At 41.3% G+C, this 25,770-nt stretch overlaps 1 protein-coding gene across 1 annotated transcript in view; it reads right to left on the bottom strand.

Moving 5' to 3' along the window:
- LOC135220946 (F-box only protein 11-like) overlaps positions 1 to 25,352 on the bottom strand; it is a 103,096-nt gene extending 77,744 nt beyond the window's left edge. Inside the window, 1 exon segment of the mRNA XM_064258601.1 lies at positions 25,153 to 25,352. Coding sequence (XP_064114671.1) covers positions 25,153 to 25,258 — 106 coding nt within the window. The 5' untranslated portion in view covers positions 25,259 to 25,352.
- Positions 25,353 to 25,770: the final 418 nt, after the last annotated feature.

Here is a 25,770-nt window from a genome sequence, read left to right on the forward strand (position 1 = left end):
AATGTCCAGTTTTACAAATTTGCATGCCTTCAGAATATACATACATAAGTACATTTACCCTGGTGCAGGGTAAAAATCTTTAAAAAAATCAAAACTAAAATATTCTTCCAATTTAGGCTACCTGGCCCAATAAGTTAGCTGAAAGGTCCAAGATGCAAGTAAACTTCACTAATCCAGATAGAATCCTCTGTCCAGGGTTGGGCAGAATGCATACCTAATTCACTCTCCATGATTATTGAGCACTAGGTTAGTGGGTTTATGCAACCCAAAATACTGTTAGTACCTCGTTTCTCAGTTATTTCCAATAATTGTTAGATCAGGTTGGTGAGTACTTGGGTAAATGAAGCACAACAAAAATGTGCTCATTCTCTAGTTTAAAACGATTAACAGACATATCTTTACAATACACATTCACTAGCCTTGACTACTGCATTTTCCTAGTATTTTCCAATCATAAGGAAAATATAATTTCCTCCCATAATGATTTTCAGCATGTCTCACTCATTTCTCTATTAAACTTGTATCTTTCTACGTATTCCATTCAAATGACTACTTTAAAATTGAATGCCCATCATTAGCAAATAGCAAATCTAATGAACAGAAGAGAGGAATATGATTCTGAACAATGTGTCTTTGCCATGGGGTTAAAAAAATGACAAAAAAGCCATTTCATTTAAGGTTAGACTTCAAGTAAATTGCTGTTCAAGTTAATTCTGTGAAAATTTCATCATAAGGCAAAAATCATAAGTATTTTTTTTCCCCTTACTGTATGTTAGGGTACTCTTGAGGAAAACAGAGAAAACACACGAGAGAAGACTAGCTGCACTAATGGCAATTATGAGATCATTCAAACAAAAAAATAGAACTTTAAGGGGACCGTCACAGTTGTGTATTTTTTTTTATTATACAAAATACATACTTTCCATATATGTTTTAGATATATATAATACCTTCATCATACAAAAATTTCAAGTCATTTGAGCAAAAACTTTTAGTTTTCATTAGCAAAAAAATTATTATTTAAAAAACAAAAAAAATTTAGTGGTAGCGATTTCTCGCTAATATGACTTCAGTTGTATTGAAAATCATACCATAAAAACTACTTTACATACGGAATAATTCTGAAAGAACAGATTTTTTTTTTATGAATTTTTTTTGTCTAGACACTCAAAAAATTGTAAAAAAGAAGAGAGAAAGAAAGAAAAAATTGGCTCACAAGGAATTATGGGATTTTTATTCCTCTTTACAATGGTATCTTTCTCTCTAAAATTGGATAATAAATAACCGAGTAATGGCTACCAACATGGCGAATAAGTATGTTTTTTGAGTTATGAGCTCCCAAAGATTTGCTATGTAAATTTTGCTTTTTCTTAGAAAAGTCAAAAACAACATTATTATAATTACTTTATTTGTACTTTTATTGTTGATTTCTACATCAAGGATCCTGGTCCTCCCCCTAAAAGTGGTATTAATACCCTAAGCGTGACACGAGACAATGATATTGACAGCGTGACATGAGACAATGAGGGAGCTGATGACAATGAATTTTCGTGTTTTTCTTTCAGTACACGCCTGTCCTTCGCTAATTTTGCTAGCCTTAGTTGCTTAGTAGCCTTCTTGATCTTAGGTAACTTCAGCATTGCTATAAGTTCACTAGGAAGTTATAAAAACAACGTAAACAGCAAGTAAACAAACGCATGTGCATGCAACCACTAAGACGTCTGTGGAGTAACCGAGTTCTTCACTTGAGTGAAGTTGAGTCTCGCCTAAAACTGCCCAGAGCTCTCACACTACCTTTCATCACTGCCAGACGTGAGAATTTCGAAACAAATCTGAAAAAATCGCTGTATATATGCAAAAATAAACACGCTAAGACGATCCTGTCAAACTCAAGTCATACAAACGACGCAGTTATGATGACGTCATAATTTAAAAACCGCTACATCTTTATTATTTGTATCAATAATTGGCTGAAACTTCTATGAAGCATGTACAGCACGTTTCTGCATAGATAGAAATAATAACTCTATTTTTTATTTTTTCAAGTTGATAAGTCATCCGCCATAGCTGACAGTCCCCTTAAACAGCCCTCTAGCTCCCAAACTTAACCCTATGAGTTTCTTAGGAAGTTATAAGGTTTCATGTAAATTTCATTCCTGAGCTTCTGATTTACAATAAAAAAAAAAAAATAGCTTGAGATAACTTCTACTAACCGAGTTCAATCAAATTCTGTGCAACTTTTTCCTATTCTTTCAGAAACTATGCAAAAACAGTAGCTACTGTATGTACTATTAGATGGAAAATTTATCCATTTTCTTTAATCAATTATGGCAATACAGACAGAGTTTTCTCTGCTGGCACTAACTCATAATGCAACTTAGTTGGTTTTAGTGGTTCATACACAAATAAAAAATTATTTCCCTCAAAATAAAAAAACATAAAAAAAACCAACGGTAGATCATGAAAAATAATTTCAAGGAAGAACTTGAATGGGGGGGAGGGGGGGATAAAAACCCCATGATCAGGTAAAACCAGCACCATAGAGTTAAGATGCATCAAACCTTTCCTCAAGGTCAGCAGGTTTGAGGGTTCGGCAACCCCTGGCCGTAGGGATCAGGTACCTCTAGGTTTAATAAAGGAGTCAGGGTAAGATGTTACGTCTGTCACTGCACTTTCATTTAAGCATTTTAGCCACTTGTAGCAGCAATTTACTTATCTCTGGTTTTGCCCAGCCAAAAATCCGTTTCTCAATGGTGTCCTACAATATTTTTAGATAGCCTAAGCTTTAGGGATCGGGAAACGCAATAACAACAGTATGTACTACTCCTAAAACACAATAAAGCCTAAATTGTTAAAACAAACATTAGGCACATGTATTCAGCATGAAATTAAGCTATAATACTATCTTACACCATAACTACTGTCATATTCCAAACACTATGCTAACCAAATTGGAATAGGTAAAGCCTAAAAGTAAAACTCACCTAGGCTAGGACATATACTACTTAAGGAGGTTTATCAACTCAAACCTAAGTGATTAACCCCAAGACAGTAAAAAAAAAAAAAAAAAAAAGGTCGTGGAGTGCAAAGCATACACGTAGCTATGCTTGCTAAGTGCTCTTTCATCCTGAGCAGAACAAGATAACCATGATTTTTTGTCTTCCTTTGCAAAACTGGTTATGCTGTATACAGGAGAGAGAGAGAGAGAGAGAAAAAAAAATCCGACACTGGACACTAAATGGGAAATGATGACTTACCCTCATGGTAGCTCCAATAAAGGAAATAACCAAAAAATTAGGTCGGGTATAAATGTGCTGAGTTTGTTTCGAGGATAAAGCTGAGCTCCAGAGAGTTGGCAACTAAGCCAATTTGCCTGGACTCTCCTAAAAACTAGTTGCCAATTTGCCTGGGACACACTAATAAAAACACTAAAAAATGATACTCTTTCGAAAAAAGTAAATCACTTAAAGTTAACTCAAGTATTGATGATATCATGAAAAAGGAATTACATACTAGAAATTGTAATGAGGACGATGACAGCTCCAATAGAACGAAACTTACTTGTGGATAAACCTGCCTTAGATAAGAGTGCCCACATCACGTAATAAAATGAACATGGAATCTGAAAGGCTGGTTATTCATGCGAATGATGACAGGATATGTCATGCGCTGACTGTGAGACCTAACCAGAGTGACAACAATTGGAAATATGATATTGTTATGATACAATAAAGTTTTATGCATACTTACCTGGCAGGTATATATATAGCTTATCCTCTGACGCACTGGCAGAATTTCAAAACTCGCGGCAACCGCTAGTACACTGGTAGTTCAGGTGATGGCCACCCCGTTCCCGTGGCGCTGGTACTTGGTTGGAACTATTCCCGTTTTCCTCAGATTTTCTCTGAACCCTGTCTCCTGAGGGGAGGAGGGTGGGAATTTAATATATACCTGCCAGGTAAGTATGCATAAAACTTTATTGTATCATAACAATATCATTTTTATGCATGACACTTACCTGGCAGGTATATATATAGCTGATTGACACCTTTGGAGGTGGGTCATAGACAGCAACATCGTCATAATTCAAAAATTAACTAAATTTTTAGAATTATTTATTAAGTTCCTTACCTGCTAAGGTAGCTGACTTCGTAGGTCCTGCCTCTTAGCCTGCTAAACCTTAGTAGCTCTCAACTAGGATGTGACCTGTGTTGAGAAAGCTAACAAGAAGGGTCTGACAACTGGACATGACCAATTTGCTGACAGAGAACCCTAGCCCTCATTTACCACGGGGCATTCATGCTAGGAAAGTTAGTCACCGAACCACACACACATACAATAATAACACTAACAAAAAAACTGAGCTGGTATTAACCTTCTCAGACAACCATAAAAAAACACTATAACCTAATTAAAAATAAAAACACCTAGCATGTTATTAGGTTATGGGGTGGAGACTCCTTTGCCCAGTACTGTAACCTGAGGATACATACGGGCCTAACGTTTGAATTATCAAAAGTTGTCTTCACGCTCTAAGGTTAATGAGAGGCAAACACAGAGTTGTCCTCAAAACGTAATAATCGAATCTATAATGTCCTTGAGGGCTAAATTTTTCCTGAATGCTAAGGACGTAGCTACTGCTCTCACCTCATGAGCTTTAACTTTAATCAAACCGAAGCATTCTTCCTGACAAAGCAAATGAGCTTCTTTAATGACTTCTCTTACAAAGAAAGCCATTGCGTTTTTAGACATAGGTCTAGTAGGATCTTTAACAGAGCACCACAGAGAACATGAAGTTCCCCTAATGCTTCTTGTTCTTTCTACGTAAAACCGTAAGGCTCTTACTGGGGCAAAGAACCCTTTCTTGTTCTTGACCTACTAGATCAGCCAGTCCTTCAATCTCAAATGATCTTGGCCCCACGGATGCGAAGGATTCTCATTCTTTGCTAAGAACTCCTGTTGAAAAGAACAAACTGCTTTGTTGTGCTTCCAACCTACTTGCCTTGTCAATAGCTTGCAGCTCGCTAATCCTTTTAGCTGTAGCTAAGGCTACTAAGAAAATAGTTTTCTTCGTTAGCTCTCGCAAAGACGAACTGCCCATAGGTTCAAACCTATCCGTCTCCAAGAATTGAGAACGACATCCAAATTCCAAGAAGGAGTTCTGCAAAGTCGATCCTTCTTTGTATAAAAAAGATCTGAGAAGATCTCTAAGATCTGCGTCGTTGGACAGATCTAAACCTCTGTGTCTAAACACTGCAGGACAACATACACTTATAGCCTTTAATTGTCTGATTAGCCAAACCTAGTTCCTTCTTCAGGTATAGAGGAAGGAAATCTGCAATTTGTGTCACAGAGGTACTGGATGAAGAAATCTTCCGATTCTTACACCATTTACGGAAGTTCTCCCACTCGACTGGTACACTTTGATAGTCGATGGTCTTCGTGCTCTTGCAACTGCCTTCGCTGCTTCTCTAGAAAACCCCCTCGCTCTGACAAGTCTTTCGATAGTCTGAACGCAGTCAGACCCAGAGCGAGGGTGTTCTTGTGGAACCTGTCGAAGTGGGGTTGTTTGAGAAGATCTACTCTCGTGGGTAGACTTCTCGGAGAATCCACTGTCCATTCCAGTACCTCTGTGAACCACGTTTGGGCCGGCCAGTATGGGCTATCAGAGTCAGCCTTGCTCCTCGACTTTCCCTGAATTTTTTTCATTACCTTCCTAAAATCTTGAACGGGGGAAAGCGTACGCATCTAGACCCGTCCAATCTAGTAGGAAGGCATCGACTGCGACTGCAAGCGGGTCCGGGATTGGAGAACAATAGTTCGGTAACCTCTTCGTCGCTGCGGTAGCGAAAAGATCCACTACTGGGGTGCCCCAGAGCTTCCACAGTCTCTGGCATACTTGAAGATGCAACATCCACTCCGTGGAAAGCACTTGTCCGTCCCTGCTCAACAGATCCGCTCTGACGTTCTTCTCTCCTTGAATGAACCTGGTGAGCAGGGTGACGTTTTCTCTCTGCGACCACAGAAGAATCTCCTTCGTCAGGTTGCAAAGGGACAACGAGTGGGTTCCTCCTTGTTTTCGTATATATGCCAGAGCTGTGGTATTGTCCGCGTTGATCTGCACCACTTTGCCGCTGATCCACGGTCTGAACGCTTTCAGAGCCAAGAAGATCGCCATCAGTTCCCTCCTGTTTATGTGCCATGCCTTTTCTTCCTCGTTCCAAAGGCCTGACTCCTCCCGAGGGCCCAGCGTCGCTCCCCAGCCTGCGTCTGACGCGTCGGAAAATAATATCCGGTCTGGGTTCCTCTGCTGGAGTGACGACCCTCTGACAACCTCCCCGGAACTAGCCACCACTTAATTCCTCCTTTATCTTTGAAGGAATTGGAAACCGGAAGGAATCTGGTTGCGATCTTCTTGGCCAGACTTCGTTCAGAAGAACTGTAAGAGGGCCTCATGTGAAGTCTCCCTAGTGAAATGAACCGCTCTAACGAAGAGAGTGTCCCCAGCAGGCTCATCCACTCTCTCGCCGAGCATTGGTCTTTCAATAGGAATTCTTGCACTTTCCGCCGGCACATGGTCTGCCTTTCGGGTGACGGAAAAGCCCGAAAAGTCACTTGAGGATATCAGAATCCCCAAATAAAACTAGCTCCTGAGAGGGGATCAACCGTGACTTTTTCAGGTTTACCATCAGACCCAGTTGTTGAGTTAACTCCAATGTGATGTTCGTGTCCTCCAGACATTGCTGTTTTGATTGTGCTCTTATGAGCCAATCGTCGAGGTAGAGAGAGACTCTGACTCTGACAAATGAAGCCACTTCGACCATTCGACATCATTTTTGTAAAAATTTGAGGAGCCGTGCACAGACCGAAACAAGGGCTTTGAATTGTTTATAAATCCTGTCCTGGATACGAATCTCAAAATTTCCTGGACCTTGGGCCGTGAATTGGAATATGGAAGTACGCATTCTGAAGGTCCAGCGTTACCATCCAGTCCCCTGGTCGTACCGCTGCCAGTACTGAATCGTTCGTTTCCATCGTAAACTTGGTCTTTTCTACGAACAAGTTTAGCTGGCTTACGTCCAGTACTGGCCTCCAACCTCCTGATGACTTCGGTACTAGAAACAGACGGTTGTAAAAACCTGGGGATTCGTGATCCAGAACCATTTCTATGGCCCCCTTTCCTAACATGCTGACAAACCTGATGCCAAAGAGTCTCTCTCTTCTCTAAATCGATGTAATGAGCCCTAGGGCTCTCGGAGCTGTAGCGAGAGGTGGTTTCTTGAGAAAGGGATCTTGTACCCTTCCTTCGCTACCTTTACAGACCAAAGGATCCGCTCCTTTGCTTTGCCAGACTTCCCAGAAGTCTAAAAGTCTGGCCCCCACACAAGTCTGGAGGACTTCTGACTCATTGTTTGGTTGAAGTTTTGGAACCTCTTTTGGTTGGAACTCTTTTTCCTCTAAATGCTCGGTCGGGAAAAATGTCCCTTACCCCGAAAGGGCTGCTGTGATGTCTCTGTATCCTTCGGGGTCTTCTTCATTACATTAGAAGGTAAATATTTCCTTACAGAAGACGTAAGAAGATCTTGAGTAGCCTTCTGAGTGAGAGAGAGAGATGTCCTTAATGATATCCTGAGGGAAGAGCTGTCCTGAAAGCGGAGAGGAACATTAACTCCGACTTTTGCGCGGTTCGACAACTCCTTTAGCATGCGAACGAACACAAGAGATGTCTTTTCTTCAAGACGCCTGCTGTAAAAAGTGAAGCCAATTCATTAGCTCCATCTCTCAAGGCTTTATCCATAAAAAACAGGACATAATACTTCTCGACAACTCGGATTCTGACGAATCTTCCATCTCCGAAGTCCGAGCCAGGGCCCCCAAGGGACCAGTCAAGAAAATTAAAAAAACCACAAAAAGTCCGATAGACACCTTTGAGTAAATGGTCGAACTCTGACGAATGCCACCACACTTGGCTGAATGTAAAGCATGTCTACGGGAGCTGTCCCACTATGTTAGAAAAGTCTCCCTGGGAGGAGCAGGAACTCCCAGGCCGGCCAAGACTTTCCCCCGTAGCATACAAAAAACACCAGACTTCGAAGCCAAACTTGGCCGGAGGAAATGCAACAAAAAAGAAGTCTTCCCCGTACTCTCTCTTCTCCTCAACCCACCAATCATTTACGACGTTGAAGGGCTTTCTTGGCCGAAATAGACAAAGTCATTTTCAAAAAAGACGATTTCTTGGCTGTCTTCGTCTTCGAAAATTGCGACAAGGGCGATGGAGGACCTGAAGGTTGAAAATCTCCTTCAAACAAAGAAAGAAGGCACTCTGTTAGTCTCTTGTAGTCCGAAGAAGGAGCTTTCCGCATTCTTGTCTCTTCCGTTACTCTCCACAAATTCTTCCTCCTGCGAAGAGAAATATCTTGAAAACCAAGATCCTGCTGACTCTCCAAAGCGGACTCCTTAGCAGAGCCTGCTTAGAAAGCGAATGCGGCGCTGTCTCCTTATAAAACAAACTCCTCTCTTCCTTGTCGAGAAAAAGTTATGACTTGTTGCCGCCTGCGTCCTGCGTCCTCCTGAACGTATGCGTCCACCATGCGTCCATCATTCTTCCTCTTGCGTCCCGCGTCTGCACTGCTTCGTCCTTCTTAAAGGATGCACTGCGTCCTGGCTCGCGTTGCACGTCCTGCGTCCTCTTGGAGGACTTAACCGGGAGAGACGAGTCCTTACGTCTAACCGAAGGTTGTTCGGGCTTCTCCCATGATTGAACAATCACTGCCAATCTCTCCTGCATGTCCCGCAGAACTTCCTTCGTCTCCGCTTCCTTACGAGACTCCTGATGATGAGGAGATCGAGGACGCACCGGGCTAACACGGAGAGGCGAGCGAACCTGCGATCTACGCAGAGGAGTTCCTCTAAGCGGAGAAACACCTCTCACCGCACCGCTAGAAACTTCCAACTGACGAGAAATCCTCTTCCTTTTGATAGGGATAATTTTCTTCATCCTCCGATGAAAAAAATCTCAGGGCTACTCCACCCTTCTTGGTCAACAGCCCTTTCATCCTGTGATGAGGACGGAAAGTATGACCTCTTGAGAGGACGCGATACTCCGCGAAACGCCTACTCCTTCCCGAGGCCGAACTATCCGAAGAATAACGGCACTTCCCAGTATCGCCTTTCCTATGGCGTACTGCAGCAGCCTGGGACGTAACAACAGGACTGCCTGAAGGGACGACTGATCGCGAGTCAACCCCTCTCGCCTCCCTTCGACTGTCGACATGCCTTCTCCCTTGGGTCTGGGAGCTTGACAGAGGTCTCGGTCTAGGAGCACGAGAGGGACGATCAGGCGCCCCCTCCACAACACTGTCACCAAACACTTCCACTTTGTCTGTTAATCGTTTAATTTGATCTCCCATGGACGCAAGGGCAAGCGAACACTTTCACGATTTGTGGATCAGTAGTATCCTCCAGATACAGCAACTGGCGCAGGAGAAACCTGAGGGGAAGGTGCTACGTCTACATGTGAATGAGTGGAGAGGACACATGCAAAGATTCATTCAAAGGCTTACTCGAAGATCCCGATCCTCTCACTCCTAGATACAGATCTTCTAACCCGATCTTTTTCTAATCTCTCAACATACTTCATAAGAGCCTTCCACTCTTTCTCATTCAGACCCTGACATTCATTGCACCTATTGTCCCACGTACATACAAACTCCCGACACTTCTTACAAATAGTATGTGGATCTACCGATGATTTCGGCAGTCTCACCTTACACCTTCTTTCACACAAACTCTAAACATACTTCCTGATCAGAACATACTAATCCAAGATCCAAACAAATGCGATTGCCACTCTAACTTCGTGAATACGATACCAATATCCAAAAAGTCAGTCAACGAGCAGGAAATTCCTAACAGAGAACCAACAACGATGTTGCCGGTTCGGCTGGCAGAGAAAATCTGAGGAAAAACGGGAATAGTTTCCAAGTACCAGCGCCACGGGAACGGGGTGGCCATCACCTGAACTACCAGGTGTACTAGCGGTTGCCGCGAGTTTTGAAATTCTGCCAGTGCGTCAAGAGGATAAGCTATATATATAACCTGCCAGTAAGTGTCATTGCATAAAAATCCTAATTCCATATCTAATGTTAAAATTGCCAATTTCATTGGTAATATCTACCTTACGGCAATGAAGCATGTCCGCAATTTTTTCCAAGCTCCCACACTATATACCAGTAACTGGCAATAACTCAAGTATTGATGATATCATGAAAAAGGAATTACATACTAGAAATTGTAATGAGGACGATGACAGCTCCAATAGAACGAAACTTACTTGTGGATAAAACCTGCCTTAGATAAGAGTGCCCACATCACGTAATAAAATGAACATGGAATCTGAAAAGGCTGGTTATTCATGCGAATGATGACAGGATATGTCATGCGCTGACTGTGAGACCTAACCAGAGTGACAACAATTGGAAATATCCTAATTCCATATCTAATGTTAAAATTGCCAATTTCATGGTAATATCTACCTTACGGCAATGAAGCATGTCCGCAAATTTTTTCCAAGCTCCCACACTATATACCAGTAACTGGCAATGATAGTGAGCTAATGATTTCTGCAACCCTGGGGGAGGCACAAACCCTTCATCTTCAAGTAAAATTCCAAGACACTAAACCTCTACACTAAAGAAAAAGAATAAAATGGTATTGTTATGATACAATAAAGTTTTATGCATACTTTACCTGGCAGGTATTATATATAGCTTATCCTCTTTGACGCACTGGCAGAATTTCAAAACTCTCGCGGGAACCGCTAGTACACTGGTAGTTCAGGTGATGGCCACCCCGCTCCCGTGGCGGCGGTGGATACTTGGAACTATTCCCGTTTCCTCAGATTTCCGCTCTGAACCCTGTTCCTCCAGAGGGGAGGAGGGTGGGAATTTAATTATATATACCTGCCAGGTAAGTATGCATAAAACTTTATTGTATCATAACAATACCATTTTTATGCATGACACTTACCTGGCAGGTATATATATAGCTGATTGACACATTTGGAGGTGGGTCATAGACAGCAACATCGTCATAATTCAAAATTAACTAAATTTTTAGAACTAGTATTATGTTCCTTACCTGCTAAGGTAGCTGACTTTGTAGTCCTGCCTCTTAGCCTGCTAAACCTTAGTAGCTCTCAACTAGGACGTGACCCTGTTGTTGAGAAAGCTAACAATAAGGGGCTGACAACTGGACGTGACCAATTTGTTGACAGAGAACCCTAGCCCTCATTTACCACGGGCATTCATGCTAGGAAAGTTAGTCACCTGAACCACACACACATATAATAAACACTAACCAACAGACTGAGCTGGTCTTAACCTTCTCAGACAACCATAAAAACACTATAACCTAATTAATATAAAAAACCTAGCATGTTATTAGGTTATGGGTGGAAACTCCTTTGCCCAGTACTGTACCTGAGGATACATACGGGCCTAACGTTTGACAATTATCAAAAGTTGTCTTCACGTCTCTAAGGTAATGAGAGGCAAACACAGAGTTTGTCCTCCAATACGTTGAAATCTATAATGTCCTTGAGGGCTAAATTTTTCCTGAATGCTAAGGACGTAGCTACTGCTCTCACCTCATGAGCTTTAACTTTAATTATACCGAAGCATTCCTCCTGACAAAGCAAATGAGCATCTTTAATGACTTCTCTTACAAAGAAAGCCATTGCGTTTTTAGACATAGGTCTAGTAGGATCTTTAACGGAGCACCACAGAGAACATGAAGTTCCCCTAATGCTTCTTGTTCTTTCTACGTAAAACCGTAAGCTCTTACTGGGCAAAGAACCCTTTCTTGTTCTTGACCTACCAGATCAGCCAGTCCTTCAATCTCAAATGATCTTGGCCATGGATGCGAAGGATTCTCATTCTTTGCTAAGAACTCCTGTTGAAAAGAACAAACTGCTTTGTTGTGCTTCCATCCTATTTGCTTGTCAATAGCTTGCAGCTCGCTAATCCTTTTAGCTGTAGCTAAGGCTACTAAGAAGATAGTTTTCTTCGTTAGCTCTCGCAAAGGCGCACTGCCCATAGGTTCGAACTTATCCGTCTCCAAGAATTTGAGAACGACATACCAAATTCCAAGAAGGGGTTCTGCACCGTCGATCCTTCTTTGTATCAAACGATCTGAGGAGATCTCTAAGATCTGCGTCATTGGACAGGTTTAAACCTCTGTGTCTAAACACTGCAGACAACATACACTTATAGCCTCTAATCGTCTGATTAGCCAAAACCTAGTTCTTTCTTCAGGTATAGCAGGAAATCTGCAATCTGTGTCACAGAGGTACTGGATGAAGAAATCTTCCGATTCTTACACCCATTTACGGAAGTTCTCCCACTTCGACTGGTACACTTTGATAGTCGATGGCCTTCGTGCTCTTGCAACTGCCTTCGCTGCTTCTCTAGAAAACCCCCTCGCTCTGACAAGTCTTTCGATAGTCTGAACGCAGTCAGACCCAGAGCGAGGGGTGTTCTTGTGGAACCTGTCGAAGTGGGGTTGTTTGAGAGATCTACTCTCGTGGGTAGACTTCTCGGAGAATCTACTGTCCATTCCAGTACCTCTGTGAACCAGTTTGGGCCGGCCAGTATGGGGCTATCAGGGTCAGCCTTGTTCCTCGACTTTCCCTTGAATTTTTTCATTACCTTTCCTAAAATCTTGAACGGGGGAAAAGCGTACGATCTAGACCCGTCCAATCTAGTAGGAAGGCATCGACTGCGACTGCAAGAGGGTCCGGGATTGGAGAACAATAGTTCGGTAACCTCTTCGTCGCTGCGGTAGCGAAAAGATCCATACTGGAGTGCCCCAGAGCTTCCACAGTCTCTGGCATACTTGAAGATGCAACATCCACTCCGTGGAAAGCACTTGTCCGTCCCTGCTCAACAGATCCGCCCTGACGTTCTTCTCTCCCTGAATGAACCTGGTGAGCAAGGGTGACGTTTTCTCTCGGCGACCAAAGAAGAATCTCCTTCGCCAGGTTGCAAGGGACAACGAGTGGGTTCCTCCTTGTTTACCGTATATATGCCAGAGCTGTGGTATTGTCCGCGTTGATCTGCACCACTTTGCCGCTGATCCACGTCTGAACGCTTTCATAGCCAAGAAGATCGCCATCAGTTCCTTCCTGTTTATGTGCCATGCCTTTTCTTCTTCGCTCCAAAGGCCTGACTCCTCCCGAGGGCCCAGCGTCGCTCCCCAGCCTGCGTCTGACGCGTCGGAAAAATATATCCGGTCTGGGTTCCTCTGCTGGAGTGACGTACCCTCTGACAAACCTCTCCGGAACTAGCCACCACTTTAGTTCCTCCTTTATCTTCGAGGAATTGGAAACCGGAAGGAATCTGGTTGCGATCGTTCTTGGCCAGACTTCGTTCAGAAAGAACTGTAAGGGCCTCATGTGAAGTCTCCCTAGTGAAATGAACGCTCTAACGAAGAGAGTGTCCCCAGCAGGCTCATCCACTCTCTCGCTGAGCATTGGTCTTTCATTAGGAATTCTTGCACTTTCCGTATACACATGGTCTGCCCTTTCGGGTGACGGAAAGCCCGAAAAGTCCACTGAGGATATCAGAATCCCCAAAAAAAACTAGTTCCTGAGAGGGGATCAATCGTGACTTTTCCAGGTTCACCATCAGACCCAGTTGCTGAGTTAATTCCAATGTTACGTCCGTGTCCTCCAGACATTGCTGTTTTGATGTGCTCTTATGAGCCAATCGTCGAGGTAGAGAGAGACTCTGACTCTTGCCAAATGAAGCCACTTCGCCACATTCGACATCATTCTTGTAAAAATTTGAGGCGCCGTGCACAGCCCGAAACACAGGGCTTTGAATTGATAAATCCTTCCCTGGATCACGAATCTCAAATATTTCCTGGACCTTGGCATGAATTGGGAATATGGCAGTACGCATCCTGAAGGTCCAGTGTTACCATCCAGTCCCTGGTCGTACCGCTGCCAGTACTGAATCGTTCGTCTCCATCGTAAACTTGTCTTTTCTACGAACAAGTTTAGGAGCTGGCTTACGTCCAGATACCGGCCTCCAACTTCCTGATGATTTCGGTACTAGAAACAGACGGTTGTAAAACCCTGGGGATTCGTGATCCAGAACCGTTTCTATTGCCCCCTTTTCTATCATGGTGACGACCTGATGCCAAAGAGCCTCTCTCTTCTCTAAATCGATGTAATGAGCCCCTAGGGCTCTCGGAGCTGTAGCGAGAGGTGGTTTCTTGAGAAAGGAAGGAATCTTGTACCCTTCCTTCGCTACCTTTACGGGACCAAGGATCCGCTCCTTTGCTTTGCCAGACTTCCCAGAAGTCTAAAAGTCTGGCCCCCACACAAGTCTGGAGGACTTCTGACTCATTGTTTGGTTGAAGTTTTGGCCCCTCTTTTGGTTGGAACTCTTTTCCCTCTAAATGCTGGTCGAGGCGAAAGTCCTACCCCGAAAGGGGCTGCTGTGCTGTCTTCGTATCCTTCGTAGTCTTATTCATGACCTTAGAAGGTAAATACTTCCTTACCGATGACGTAAGAAGATCTTGAGTCGCCTTCTGAGTGAGGGAGAGAGATATGTCCTTAATGATCTCTTGCGGGAAGAGCTGTCCTGACAGAGGAGAGAACATCAACTCGATTCTTTTTGCGCGTTCGACACTCCTTTAGCAGCGAACGAGCATAAGAGATGTCTTTTCTTCAAGACGCCTGCTGTAAAAATTGAAGCCAATTCATTAGCTCCATCTCTCAAGCTTTATCCATACAGGACATAATACTTCTCGACAACTCGGATACTGACGACTCTTCCATCTCCGAAGTTCGAGCCAGGGCCCCCAACGACCAGTCAAGAAAATTAAACACCTCAAAGGTCCTAAAGATACCTTTGAGTAAATGGTCGAACTCCGACGAAGTCCACCACACTTTGGCTGAATGCAAAGCATGTCTACGGGAGCTATCCACTATGTTGGAAAAGTCTCCCTGGGAGGAGGCAGGCACTGCCAGGCCAAGACTTTCCCACCCCCGTAGCATACCAAACCAAAAACCAGACTTCGAAGCCAACTTGGCCGGAGGAAATACAAAAGAAGTCTTCCCCGACTCTTTCTTCTCCTTCAACCACTCATTTACGCGTTGAGGGCTTTCTTGGCCGAAATGGACAAAGTCATTTTTCAAAAACGACGATTTCTTGGCTGTCTTCGTCTTCGAAAATTGCGACAAAGGCGATGGCGGGCCTGAAGGTTGAAAATCTCCTTCAAACAAAGAAAGAGGCACTCTGTTAGCCTCCTGTAGTCCGAAGAAGGAGCTTCCGTCTTGTCCTCTTCCGCACTCTCCGCAAATTCTTCCTCCTGCGAAGAAATATCTTGAAAAACCAAGATCCTGCTGACTCTCCAATTCAGAGTCCTTATGCAGCTCCTGTTTAGAAAGCGAATGCGGCACTGATCTCCCTATAAAAAACTCCTCTCTTCCTTGTCGAGACAATGTTTTGACTTGCTGCCGCCTGCGTCCTGCGTCCTCCTGACGTATGCGTCCACCATGTCCATCACTTCTCCTCTTGCGTCCTGCGTCCTGTACTTCGTCCTTCTTAATAAGGGACGCACTGCGTCCTGGATCGCGTTGTACGTCCTGCGTCCTCTTGGAGGACTTAACCGGGAGAGAGACTAGTCCTTACGTCTAACCGAAGGTTGTTCGGGCTTCTCCCATGATTTGAACAATCACTGCCAATCTCTGCTGCATGTCCCGCAGCACCTCCTTCGTTTCCCCGCCTCCTTACGAGACTCCTGATGATGAGGAGATCGAGGACGCACCGGGCTAACACGAAGAGGCGAGCGAACTTCCAACTGACGTGAAATCCTCTTCCTTTTGATAGGGATCATCTCTTCATCCGCCGATGAAAAAATCTCAGGGCTACTCCACCCTTCTTGGTCGAAAGCCCTTTCCTCCTTGTGAAGAGGACGGAAAGTATGACCTCTTGAGAGGACGCGATACTTCCGCGAACCGCCTACTCCTTCCGAGGCTGAACTATCCGAAGAATAACGGCACTTCCCAGTATCGCCTTTTCTATGGCGTACTGACAGCAGCCTGGGACTTATCAACAGGACTGCCTGAAGGGACGACTGATCGCAAGTCAACCCCTCTCGCCTCCCTTCGACTGTCGACATGCCTTCTCCCTTAGGTCTGGGAGCTTGACAGAGGTCTCGGTCTAGGAGCACGAGAGAGACGATCAGGCGCCCCTCCACAACACTGTCACCAAACACTTCCACTTTGTCTGTTAATCGTTTAATTTGGTCTCCCATGGACGCAAGGGCAGCGAACACTTTCACTATTTGTGGATCAGTAGTATCCTCAGATACAGCAACTGGAGCAGGAGAAACCTGGGGGGAAGGTCGTTACATTAATTACATTGTGAATGAGCTGGAGAAGACACATGCAAAGATTCATCCAAAGGTTTACTCGAAGATCCCGATCTTTCACTCCTAGATACAGATCTTCTAACCCGATCTTTTTCTAATCTCTCCACATACTTTCATAAGAGCCTTCCACTCTTTCTCATTCAGACACTGACATTCATTGCACCTATTGTCCCACGTACATACAAACTCCCGACACTTCTTACAAATAGTATGTGGATCTACCGATGATTTCGGCAGTCTCACCTTACACCCTTCTTTCACACAAACTCTAAACATACTTCCTGAATCAGACATACTAAACAAGGTCCAAACAAAATGCGATTGCCACTCTAACTTCGTGAATACGATACCAATATCCAAAGTCAGATAACGAGCAGGAAATTCTAACAGAGAACCAACAACGATGTTGCCGGTTGCGGCTGGCAGAGAAAATCTGAGGAAAACGGGAATAGTTCCAAGTACCAGCGCCACGGGAGCGGGGTGGCCATCACCTGAACTACCAGTGTACTAGCGGTTGCCGCGAGTTTTGAAATTCTGCCAGTGCGTCAAGAGGATAAGCTATATATATACCTGCCAGGTAAGTGTCATGCATAAAAATAGAAAATAAAAAATATCTCAAGATAAAGTTTTTTAGACCAGGTCCACGCACATGAACCATTCTTACAATTTGCCTCTACCCCAAGGGTATGAGCACTGAAACAAACGATGGCAAATATCTTGGTAAATTTGTGAAAGTTCTTAGCATGCTTTTTGTATTCGTCATATTATGGAGTTATCAAAAAGCAAACAAGCTCCAATATCAAAATCATTTATGAAAAGTAAAATATAGTACTACCTACTTTTTCAACAATACGATTACTATTTGCTTACAATATATGAATGATTACATGTAGCCATATAATACTGTTTACTCATATAATCTCTGAATATCACAGAATAAAAGATACCAACATATCTTTATAATGCATGGAATGTTCATACAGTGCATGAAAGCTGTTGATACGATGGTAGTAACAACAGATGTCAATACCTTGCTCATGCATTTGCCCAACAGGGATATGTTATTACTTTGATACTCATGAAAATAATGCTTTTCTTTATAACGAGAAGTATCTTCTAGGTAATCTAACTTCAGCCAGAGATCCAATAGTAGCTTCTCACAGCCACATTGCGACCTGCCCTGGGCCAGAGTTGACCGTATATAAAAGGGGTTAGCTGGTTAGGGCAGCGAGTCATCTACACGACAATGAGAAAGAATAAAAGTTAAAAGGAAAAATGACGATATTCTTAATAACTGGGATGGTAACATGTAACAAAAGAACATAAACTACTACATACTTTGCTAAATGTATACCTATCAACTTTAGGTATGAGAGAAAACTAGACAAAATTATACTAAATATAGGTAACCTTGAGATGCTACAAAGCTTTGGAAGCAGGAACAGTGTAATCACATACACTGACCGGGGATAGTACAAATGGTAATGTCTTGAATTTGGTCAATCAGCAATGGCAACAAACCGATACATTGATAAGTCTTTAGTTATCACTATTCTGTGTAAGCCTAGCCTAGTTATGGTAGAACTGATAAAACTGGACTGTAGGTTGGTATTAGGCTCAACCAGGCTTACCGCAGCATTCTTTTCTTGAATAACATACCTATGAGGGTGTTGTCAATTTAAGCTGTACAGAATACCTATGCAATGTGATTCATAAGCTGAAAATAGCCTAGCCTACTAGGGTAGTTATGTGTAGTATAGGGTAAACAACCGAGTGGACCAGCCAATTCACTGACTACCGCAGTTTTGGCCACCCTCTGAAAAAGTACTTCAACACGTCCTGACACCGGAGATGGTCATCAGTCATGAGTTGTTGGTAGTGATAACAGGAACTCATGACCTCTACTCTCCTTTTGAAGTAAGTATTTTCTCCAAAGTTAGAAATTAGGGCCATATTTTAAGATTTAAACAGAGGGTAATGAAAAGTGTGGCCAACGCAGTGCACACAACCCCAAAACGCTTTCAAAATTTTTAGTTACGATTAAAAAAGTTTAGAAGATTGACGCCATCTCGATGTTTGTGGAGTCGCTTGTGTCAACAAACTTCCCATTTCCTGTGCTAAATCTGCACACCACTTGTACCCATAGACGCTGGGGCACTTTCATCACAACAATCGTAAACCCGACCTCTAACCAGTACTTATTTGTACTTATTCAGGGGGACTACAGCATTCTTTGCAGCGTTTTGCACTCTTCAATTGTTTATCAGTGTTGTCAATTGGTAATACCCCTCCAAACTGGGTAGAAGACTTACACAAAACAAGGAAATAAGTGAAATTAGCATATCTTTTTGTAGATATATACACATTACAGCAATTTTATCATTACTGCATTACTATAACAACTAAAATTCATGGACACAGTTTGTAAATGCATCAGCGTGTGTGAAGCTCCACTAGATTGGCAATGATGAGTCTTTTTGCCGTCGTCTGCTCATACTTCACAAATATCTGTAATTTTTGGGGGTTAATTTGGGGCTTTCATATATCACATTATGTTGACAAAACTTCAATCTTTTGAATGGTATGCTTAAAGTTGTACTTGTATTCTTGTTTCACCAATTAAATATTGAGTGAATAAGGCCTGGGCAGCACGATGACAATGGATCGTCTGCGGTTGTTTACCCTATGTGAATGTGAAAGCAAGAATGAAGGTCTTCTAAAGAGCATTCTGCAGTCACAATCTCATAAGAAATCTATCCAAGCCTAAACCCTAGCTATGCAGTATTTCCAAACTGTATGCTCAGCTAGGTACTAGGCTAAGCCAATAAGCCTAGCTACCTACCTATGCTCAAGATGGCGGGAGGTGTCCCTCATCTACAATGACATAGGTTTACACTTTAGCTAAGCTATCTGTACTGTAGGCATATTCACAGTAAGGCTAGTCATCTATTCTACTTGAGTATTACAAAGGACTACTACGCATACCTAGTAGTACCTAGGGTAAAACATTACCTACCTATTGCTCAGATGGCGGGAGGTGTCCCTCATCTACAATGACATAGGTTTACACTTTAGCTAAGCTATCTGTACTGTAGGCATATTCACAGTAAGGCTAGTCATCTATTCTACTTGAGTAATTACAAAGGACTACCTACGCATACCTAGTAGTACCTAGGGTAAAACATTACGGACGACCAACAATCATCACGCTGGACGGGTCTTATTCACTCGATATTTAATTGGTGAAACAAGAATACAATTACAACTCTAAGCATACCATTCAAAAGATTGAAGTTTCGTCAACATAATGTGATATATGAAAGCCCCATACGAACTAAAATAAGCATGTGACGCTCTTCGTAAAATATGTTTTCAAGGCAGTTTTGAATTCCAATATGGCGGCTACCATGTGGATGTACAGGTTCTGATCAGTGACGACAACCATCTTTCGCAGCACTCATTTGAACAATGTTAGCGTATATATGTAACGCTTATTGATCTTACTCAAGATTGCAGTTGTAATCAGCACAATAAAACAACAATTTGTTGCCTATATACTGAAAGTATGAAAAAACTTGTTATTCCCGGGGTCATGGTTTGAACTGAATTCATTTTGACCTTGTAATCGGTGGTTTTTATCCTTACTGCCATCACAACTGAAACTCCACAGTGCTTATTTGATTGTTATTATACACATTTTGGTCTCAATTCACTCTGCATTGCACTTTAAACAAGTTGCTGTTCCTGTTTCATAAGCGCACGCCACAAACACAGTTACGAACAGCAGACGACGACACTGCAAAGTTTTATTCCCTAAATTTTTTACTTTACTCGTTACTTAGTTCAACTTTACTTTGTTATTTAAAAATTTTAATTCATGTCTATTATCCCTTTTTTGCAACCAAATTACCATGAAAAATTACAGATATTTCTAAAGTAGATACAATCCAATGTTTCTAACCTTTTCATACATCTGGCTGCCGAAAACCATAGAGGATCAGACTGCGGATAAGTGGATTACGTTTTTTTTTCTTTTTGCCAGCACTTTTCATTGATTAAAGTCTATATTAGTATTTTGATTTTCTTTAATAACTGTATGCCAGAAATAAATGTAACCTTTAATGTTTGCATGCTAAGAATGGCAAAATCATCGTTGCCACATTAGTGGAGCTTCACACATACGCCGATGCATTATCATAAACTGTTTCCATGAATTCTAGTTGTCATAGTAATGCAATAATGATAAAATTGCTTTAATATTTATGTATATATACTTCCAATACATAGCCTAATTTCACCAATTTCAACGTTTTGTGCAAGTCTTATACCATATTTGGAGGGTGAACACACCAATTGGCAACAGAAAGAGAGAGAGAAAGGAAGGTGAAGGAAGGAAGGACAGGGGTGGCGGTGGAGGTGGGGGGAGAGGGTAGGTGGAGCTTTTTACGCATGTTCGTATCCATTTCTGAATAATGGAGTTTTTGTCTCTTGGTACAAGGACAAGTGTCGTTATTCTTTACGATTAGTGATTCACGATACCCTTATAAATTACGGTACTGGGTGTAATGCATATAGCAAAATCTCGTTCTGATACGAGTGTTCGTTACAGAAATATTGCCAAAAAACTTGCTTGCACTATCTCTGAAACCCATAGTACGTATGCTGCTTAGTTGTCAATCAAGTTTTTTGTAATCAAGTATTTCTTACAAGCTAGCTATTGAATAAATTTGTATTTTTCTCAATCAAAACATATGCCCCTCAATGCTAACTTTCCTCTTTTAACGACTTTCTGGTCATTGCAAATTCGGCCCCATGATTTCTTATGGTGCGAAAACAGACAGAGGCCCAGGGACCGAAAACGATTGCGTCACACTAAGGCGATAATCCGGCAGTAAAACATCTTCATTTATCCAAAAAGTAAATAATAAATCAAGATATATATGCGCAATACGATTATAACAATTACATGAATAGCTGATAACAATCTGCATGAATAACTGGTAAACTCTTCTGCAAGAAAGTTGAGTATATCAATTATTTACATTAGGTACGAAAGTCAAGATGGCGTGACATCATAACACAGGACTTAAAAGAACATTCTAATTCCGAAAAATAATTACTTAAATTTGAGTCAGAATCGAGTTACTTTTTCAATAACGAATATTTTCAAATTAATCATTATAAATATGTAAAATATTGATGTTTTACTATTTATTTAAAAAATTATCTAAGTGCACGCTTCGTCGTCTTCATCTACGAAAACAGTTGTTTACTTAAAAACGTCCTGGTAAGGGACCGTGTTCCGATTGTTGTGATGAAAGTGCCCCAGCGTCTGTGGGTACAAGTGGTGTGCGGATTTATCACAGGAAATGGGAAGTTTGAAGACACAAGCAACTCCGTAAACATAGAGATGGCGTCAATCTTCTAAAATATTGATGCGTAGGGGGAAACACCAGCGACTACCAACCCTTTTCACGGTGGACAGGTCTTATTCACTCAATATTTAAATGGTGAAACAAGAATACAATTATAACTCTAAGCATACCATTCAAAAGATTGAAGTTTTGTCAACATAATGTGATATATGAAAGCCCCATACGAACTAAAATATGCATGTAATGCTCTTAGTAAAATATGTTTTCAAGGCAGTTTTGAAATACAATATGGCGGCTACCATGTGGATGTACAGGTTCTGATCAGTGACGACAACCATCTTTCCCAGCCTTCCCAGCACTCATTTGAACAATGTTAGCATATATATGTAACGTTTATTGATCTTACTCAAGATTGCAATTGTAATCAGCACAATAAAACATTTTGTTGCCTATATTACTGAAAGTATGAAACTTTTTATTCCCAGGGTCATGGGTTTGAACTGAATTCATTTTGACCTTGTAATCGGTGGTTTTTATCCTTACCCTTACGGCCATCACAAACTCCACAGTGCTTATTTGATTGTTATTATACACATTTTGGTCTCAATTCACTCCACATTGCACTTTAAACAAGTTGCTGTTCCTGGTTCCTAAGCGTGCGCGCCACAAACACAGTTACGAACAGCAGACGACGAAACTGCAGTTTTATTCCCTAAATTGTTTACTTACTCATTATTTAGTTCAACTTTACTTTATTTAAAAATTTTAATTTAATTCATGTATATTATCCATTTTTTGCAACCAAATTACCCCGAAAAATTACAGATATTTCTAAAGTATATACAATCCAATGTTTCTAACCTTTTCGTACATCTGGCTGCCGAAAACCATAGAGGAACGACTACAGATAAGTGGATTATATATATATATATTTTTTTTTGCTTTTTTGTTTTTGCTAGCACTTTTCATTGATTTAAGTCTATATTAGTATTTTGAATTTCTTTAATAACTGTATGCCAGAAATAAATGTAACCTATAATGTTTGCATGCTAAGAATGGCAAAATCATCGTTGCCACATTAGTGAAGGCTTCACACATATGCCGATTCATTGTTATAAACTGTTTCCATGAATTCTAGTTGTCATACTAATGCAATAATGATAAAATTGCTTTAATACTTATATATATATACTTCCAATACATAGTCTAATTTCACCAATTTCAACGTTTTGTGTGTAGTATTATACCCAGTTTGGAGGGTCAACACATACCAAATGGCAACAGAGAGAGAGAGAGAGAGAGAGAGAGAGAGAGAGAGAGAGAGAGAGAGAGAGAGAGAGAGAGAGAGAGAGAGAGAGAGAGAGAGAGAGAAAGGAAGGCGAAGGAAGAAGGACAGGGGTGGCAGTGGAGGGGGGAGAGGGTAAGTGGAGCTTTTTACGCGTGTTCGTATCCATTTCTGCATAATGGAGTTTTTGACTCTTGGTACAAGGACAAGTGTCGTTATTCTTTACGATTTGTGATTCATGATACCCTTATAAATTACGGCACTGGGTGTAATGCACTATGTATAGTAAAATCTCGTTCTGATACGAGTGTTCAATACAGAAATAGGTATTGCCCAAAAACGTGCTTGCACTGTCTCTGAAACCCATAGTAGGTATGCTATGCTGCTTAGTTGTCAATCAAGTTTTTTGTAATAAAGTATTTTTTACAAGCTAGCTATTGAATAAATTTGTATTTTTCTCAATCAAAACATATGCCCCTCAATGCTAACTTTCCTCTTTTAACGACTTTCTGGTCATTGCAAATTCGGCCCCATAATTTCTTATGGTGCGAGAACAGAGGCCCAGGGACCGAAGACGATTGCATCACACTATGGCGATAATCCGGCAGTAAAACATCTTCATATATCCAAAAAGTAAATATATAATAAAGATATATATGCGCATTACGATTATAACAATTACATGAATAGCTGATAATCTGCATGAATAACTGGTAAACTCTTCTGCAAGAAAGTTGAGTAAAGCAATTATTTACAATAGGTACGAAAGTCAAGATGTCGTGACGTCATAATACAGGACTTAAACGAACGTTCTAATCCAAAAAATAATTACTTAAATTTGAGTCAGAATCGTGTTACTTTTTCAATAACGAATATTTTCAAATTAATCATCATAAATATTTAAAATATTGATGTTTTACTATTTGTTTAAAAAATTATCGAAATGCACGCTTCGTTGTCTTCTTCTATCAAAACAGTTGTTTACTAACAAACAAGCTGGTAAGTTTCCATGTTCAGATTGTTGTGATGAAAGTGCACCAGCGTCTGTGGGTGAAAGTGGTGTGCGGATTTATCACAGGAAATGGGAAGTTTATTGACACAAGCGACTCCGTAAACATCGAGATGGCATCAATCTTCTAAATATTTTGAGGTGTAAGTAAAAATGTTGAACGCGTTTTGGTGAGATTTGGAATGCTGTGTACACCCTTTTCACTACCCTCTGTTTAAATCTTAAAATTTAGCCTTAATTTCTAACTTTGGAGAAAATACTTACTTCGAAAGGAGAGTAGAGGTCTTTAGCTCTGTTTCTCACCAACAAGAAGTCGCGACTGATGCCCATCTCCGGTGTTAGGACGCGTTATATAATGTACTTTTTCAGAAAGTGGCATGCATTGATAGTCGTTGGCCTGCTGAAGGCCATGCGGTGTTTTACCCTAGTAGTAGGTCAATTAGCTTGATAACTGTTTGTGCTTAACAGCTTTGTAGTGGGTTCTTTGAGACTCTAGGCACAACATAAGCCCCCTTGCCTACCTAATACATCACCCCACCACAAGCTGGACAAGGTACTGACCACTGCAGCCAAACCTTGCATCAAGTACCCACGATACTTTGTAGCCTAGGCTAGTACCTACCTATAGCTAGCATTCTACCTAGCTAGTAATAACGTGTACGGCACGTCGTCCCTGAAAACATTAGACTGAAACGATTCACCAAATAAATGAGTCAGGTGCTTTAACATACAGGTAAATAGCAGAGGGTGAAACTCCATAATACACTACAACGAATTCCAGGAATTTCTTCTGATGCATCGTCGTACGAGTCACTGTAAACACACTTCCATTTTTTTAATGTTTATATTTATCTTGACCTGTAGCAGAGCCCTTAGACTCCCAATCAAATCATCCGTAGCTGAAACCATGTATGTAGTAAGAGTTGAGCCGCCTACAGCATATCTAAATTAAATGAAATAACGAAAAACATCTGAACGATTGCTCAACACAAATTCGATAGCAATGAAAACAATTGGCCATCACAAGAGGCGCTGCTCACCATTATTTCGTCGATTTATAGGATTCCCTCGTCTCACTATTTTCTTTTTGGTTAGTTTTCGTTTTCTCAGTTGTGATATACGTGTTCTGAATGTGGGATTTGACATTTTAAGCTCTAAATTAGGTCCAAATTCGCAAGCACAAAGACAAAGACCATGGCACCTCACTCCTCACACTGAGCCACTGATCCAGCCATTTTGTTGGGCCTATATTATGCTGCGTTCCAACATCTGATCCTCGCGGTACGTTTCAGTCGGAAAAGGTGCGTTTTTATAATGAAAAATAAAAATAAAAGTAAATATTATCGCTTTTTGTAATTATAAGAACTTAATATATTTTGAAATGTCATGTATCTGATCAAATTTATAAATAATGATTAAAAATAACAAATTTATGACGATAGCTCACATTTTGTGAACATGCCTATCAAAGCGCATAGATAAAGTACTAAAAACTCCTGAGCCTTAATAATCCCTCAAGAATATTTAGAATTAATTAAAAAGAAATATTTTTTGTATTTAATGATAATATGACAGCTAATTTATAACTATTTTCAGGGAATCATGGTTTATTTACAAATTTTCCTCTCAAAATGAACGACTCTTTGCCTTCTATTCAC

This window comes from Macrobrachium nipponense, chromosome 2, assembly GCF_015104395.2.
Source record: "Macrobrachium nipponense isolate FS-2020 chromosome 2, ASM1510439v2, whole genome shotgun sequence".
In the NCBI taxonomy this organism is placed as follows: Eukaryota; Metazoa; Arthropoda; class Malacostraca; order Decapoda; family Palaemonidae; genus Macrobrachium; species Macrobrachium nipponense.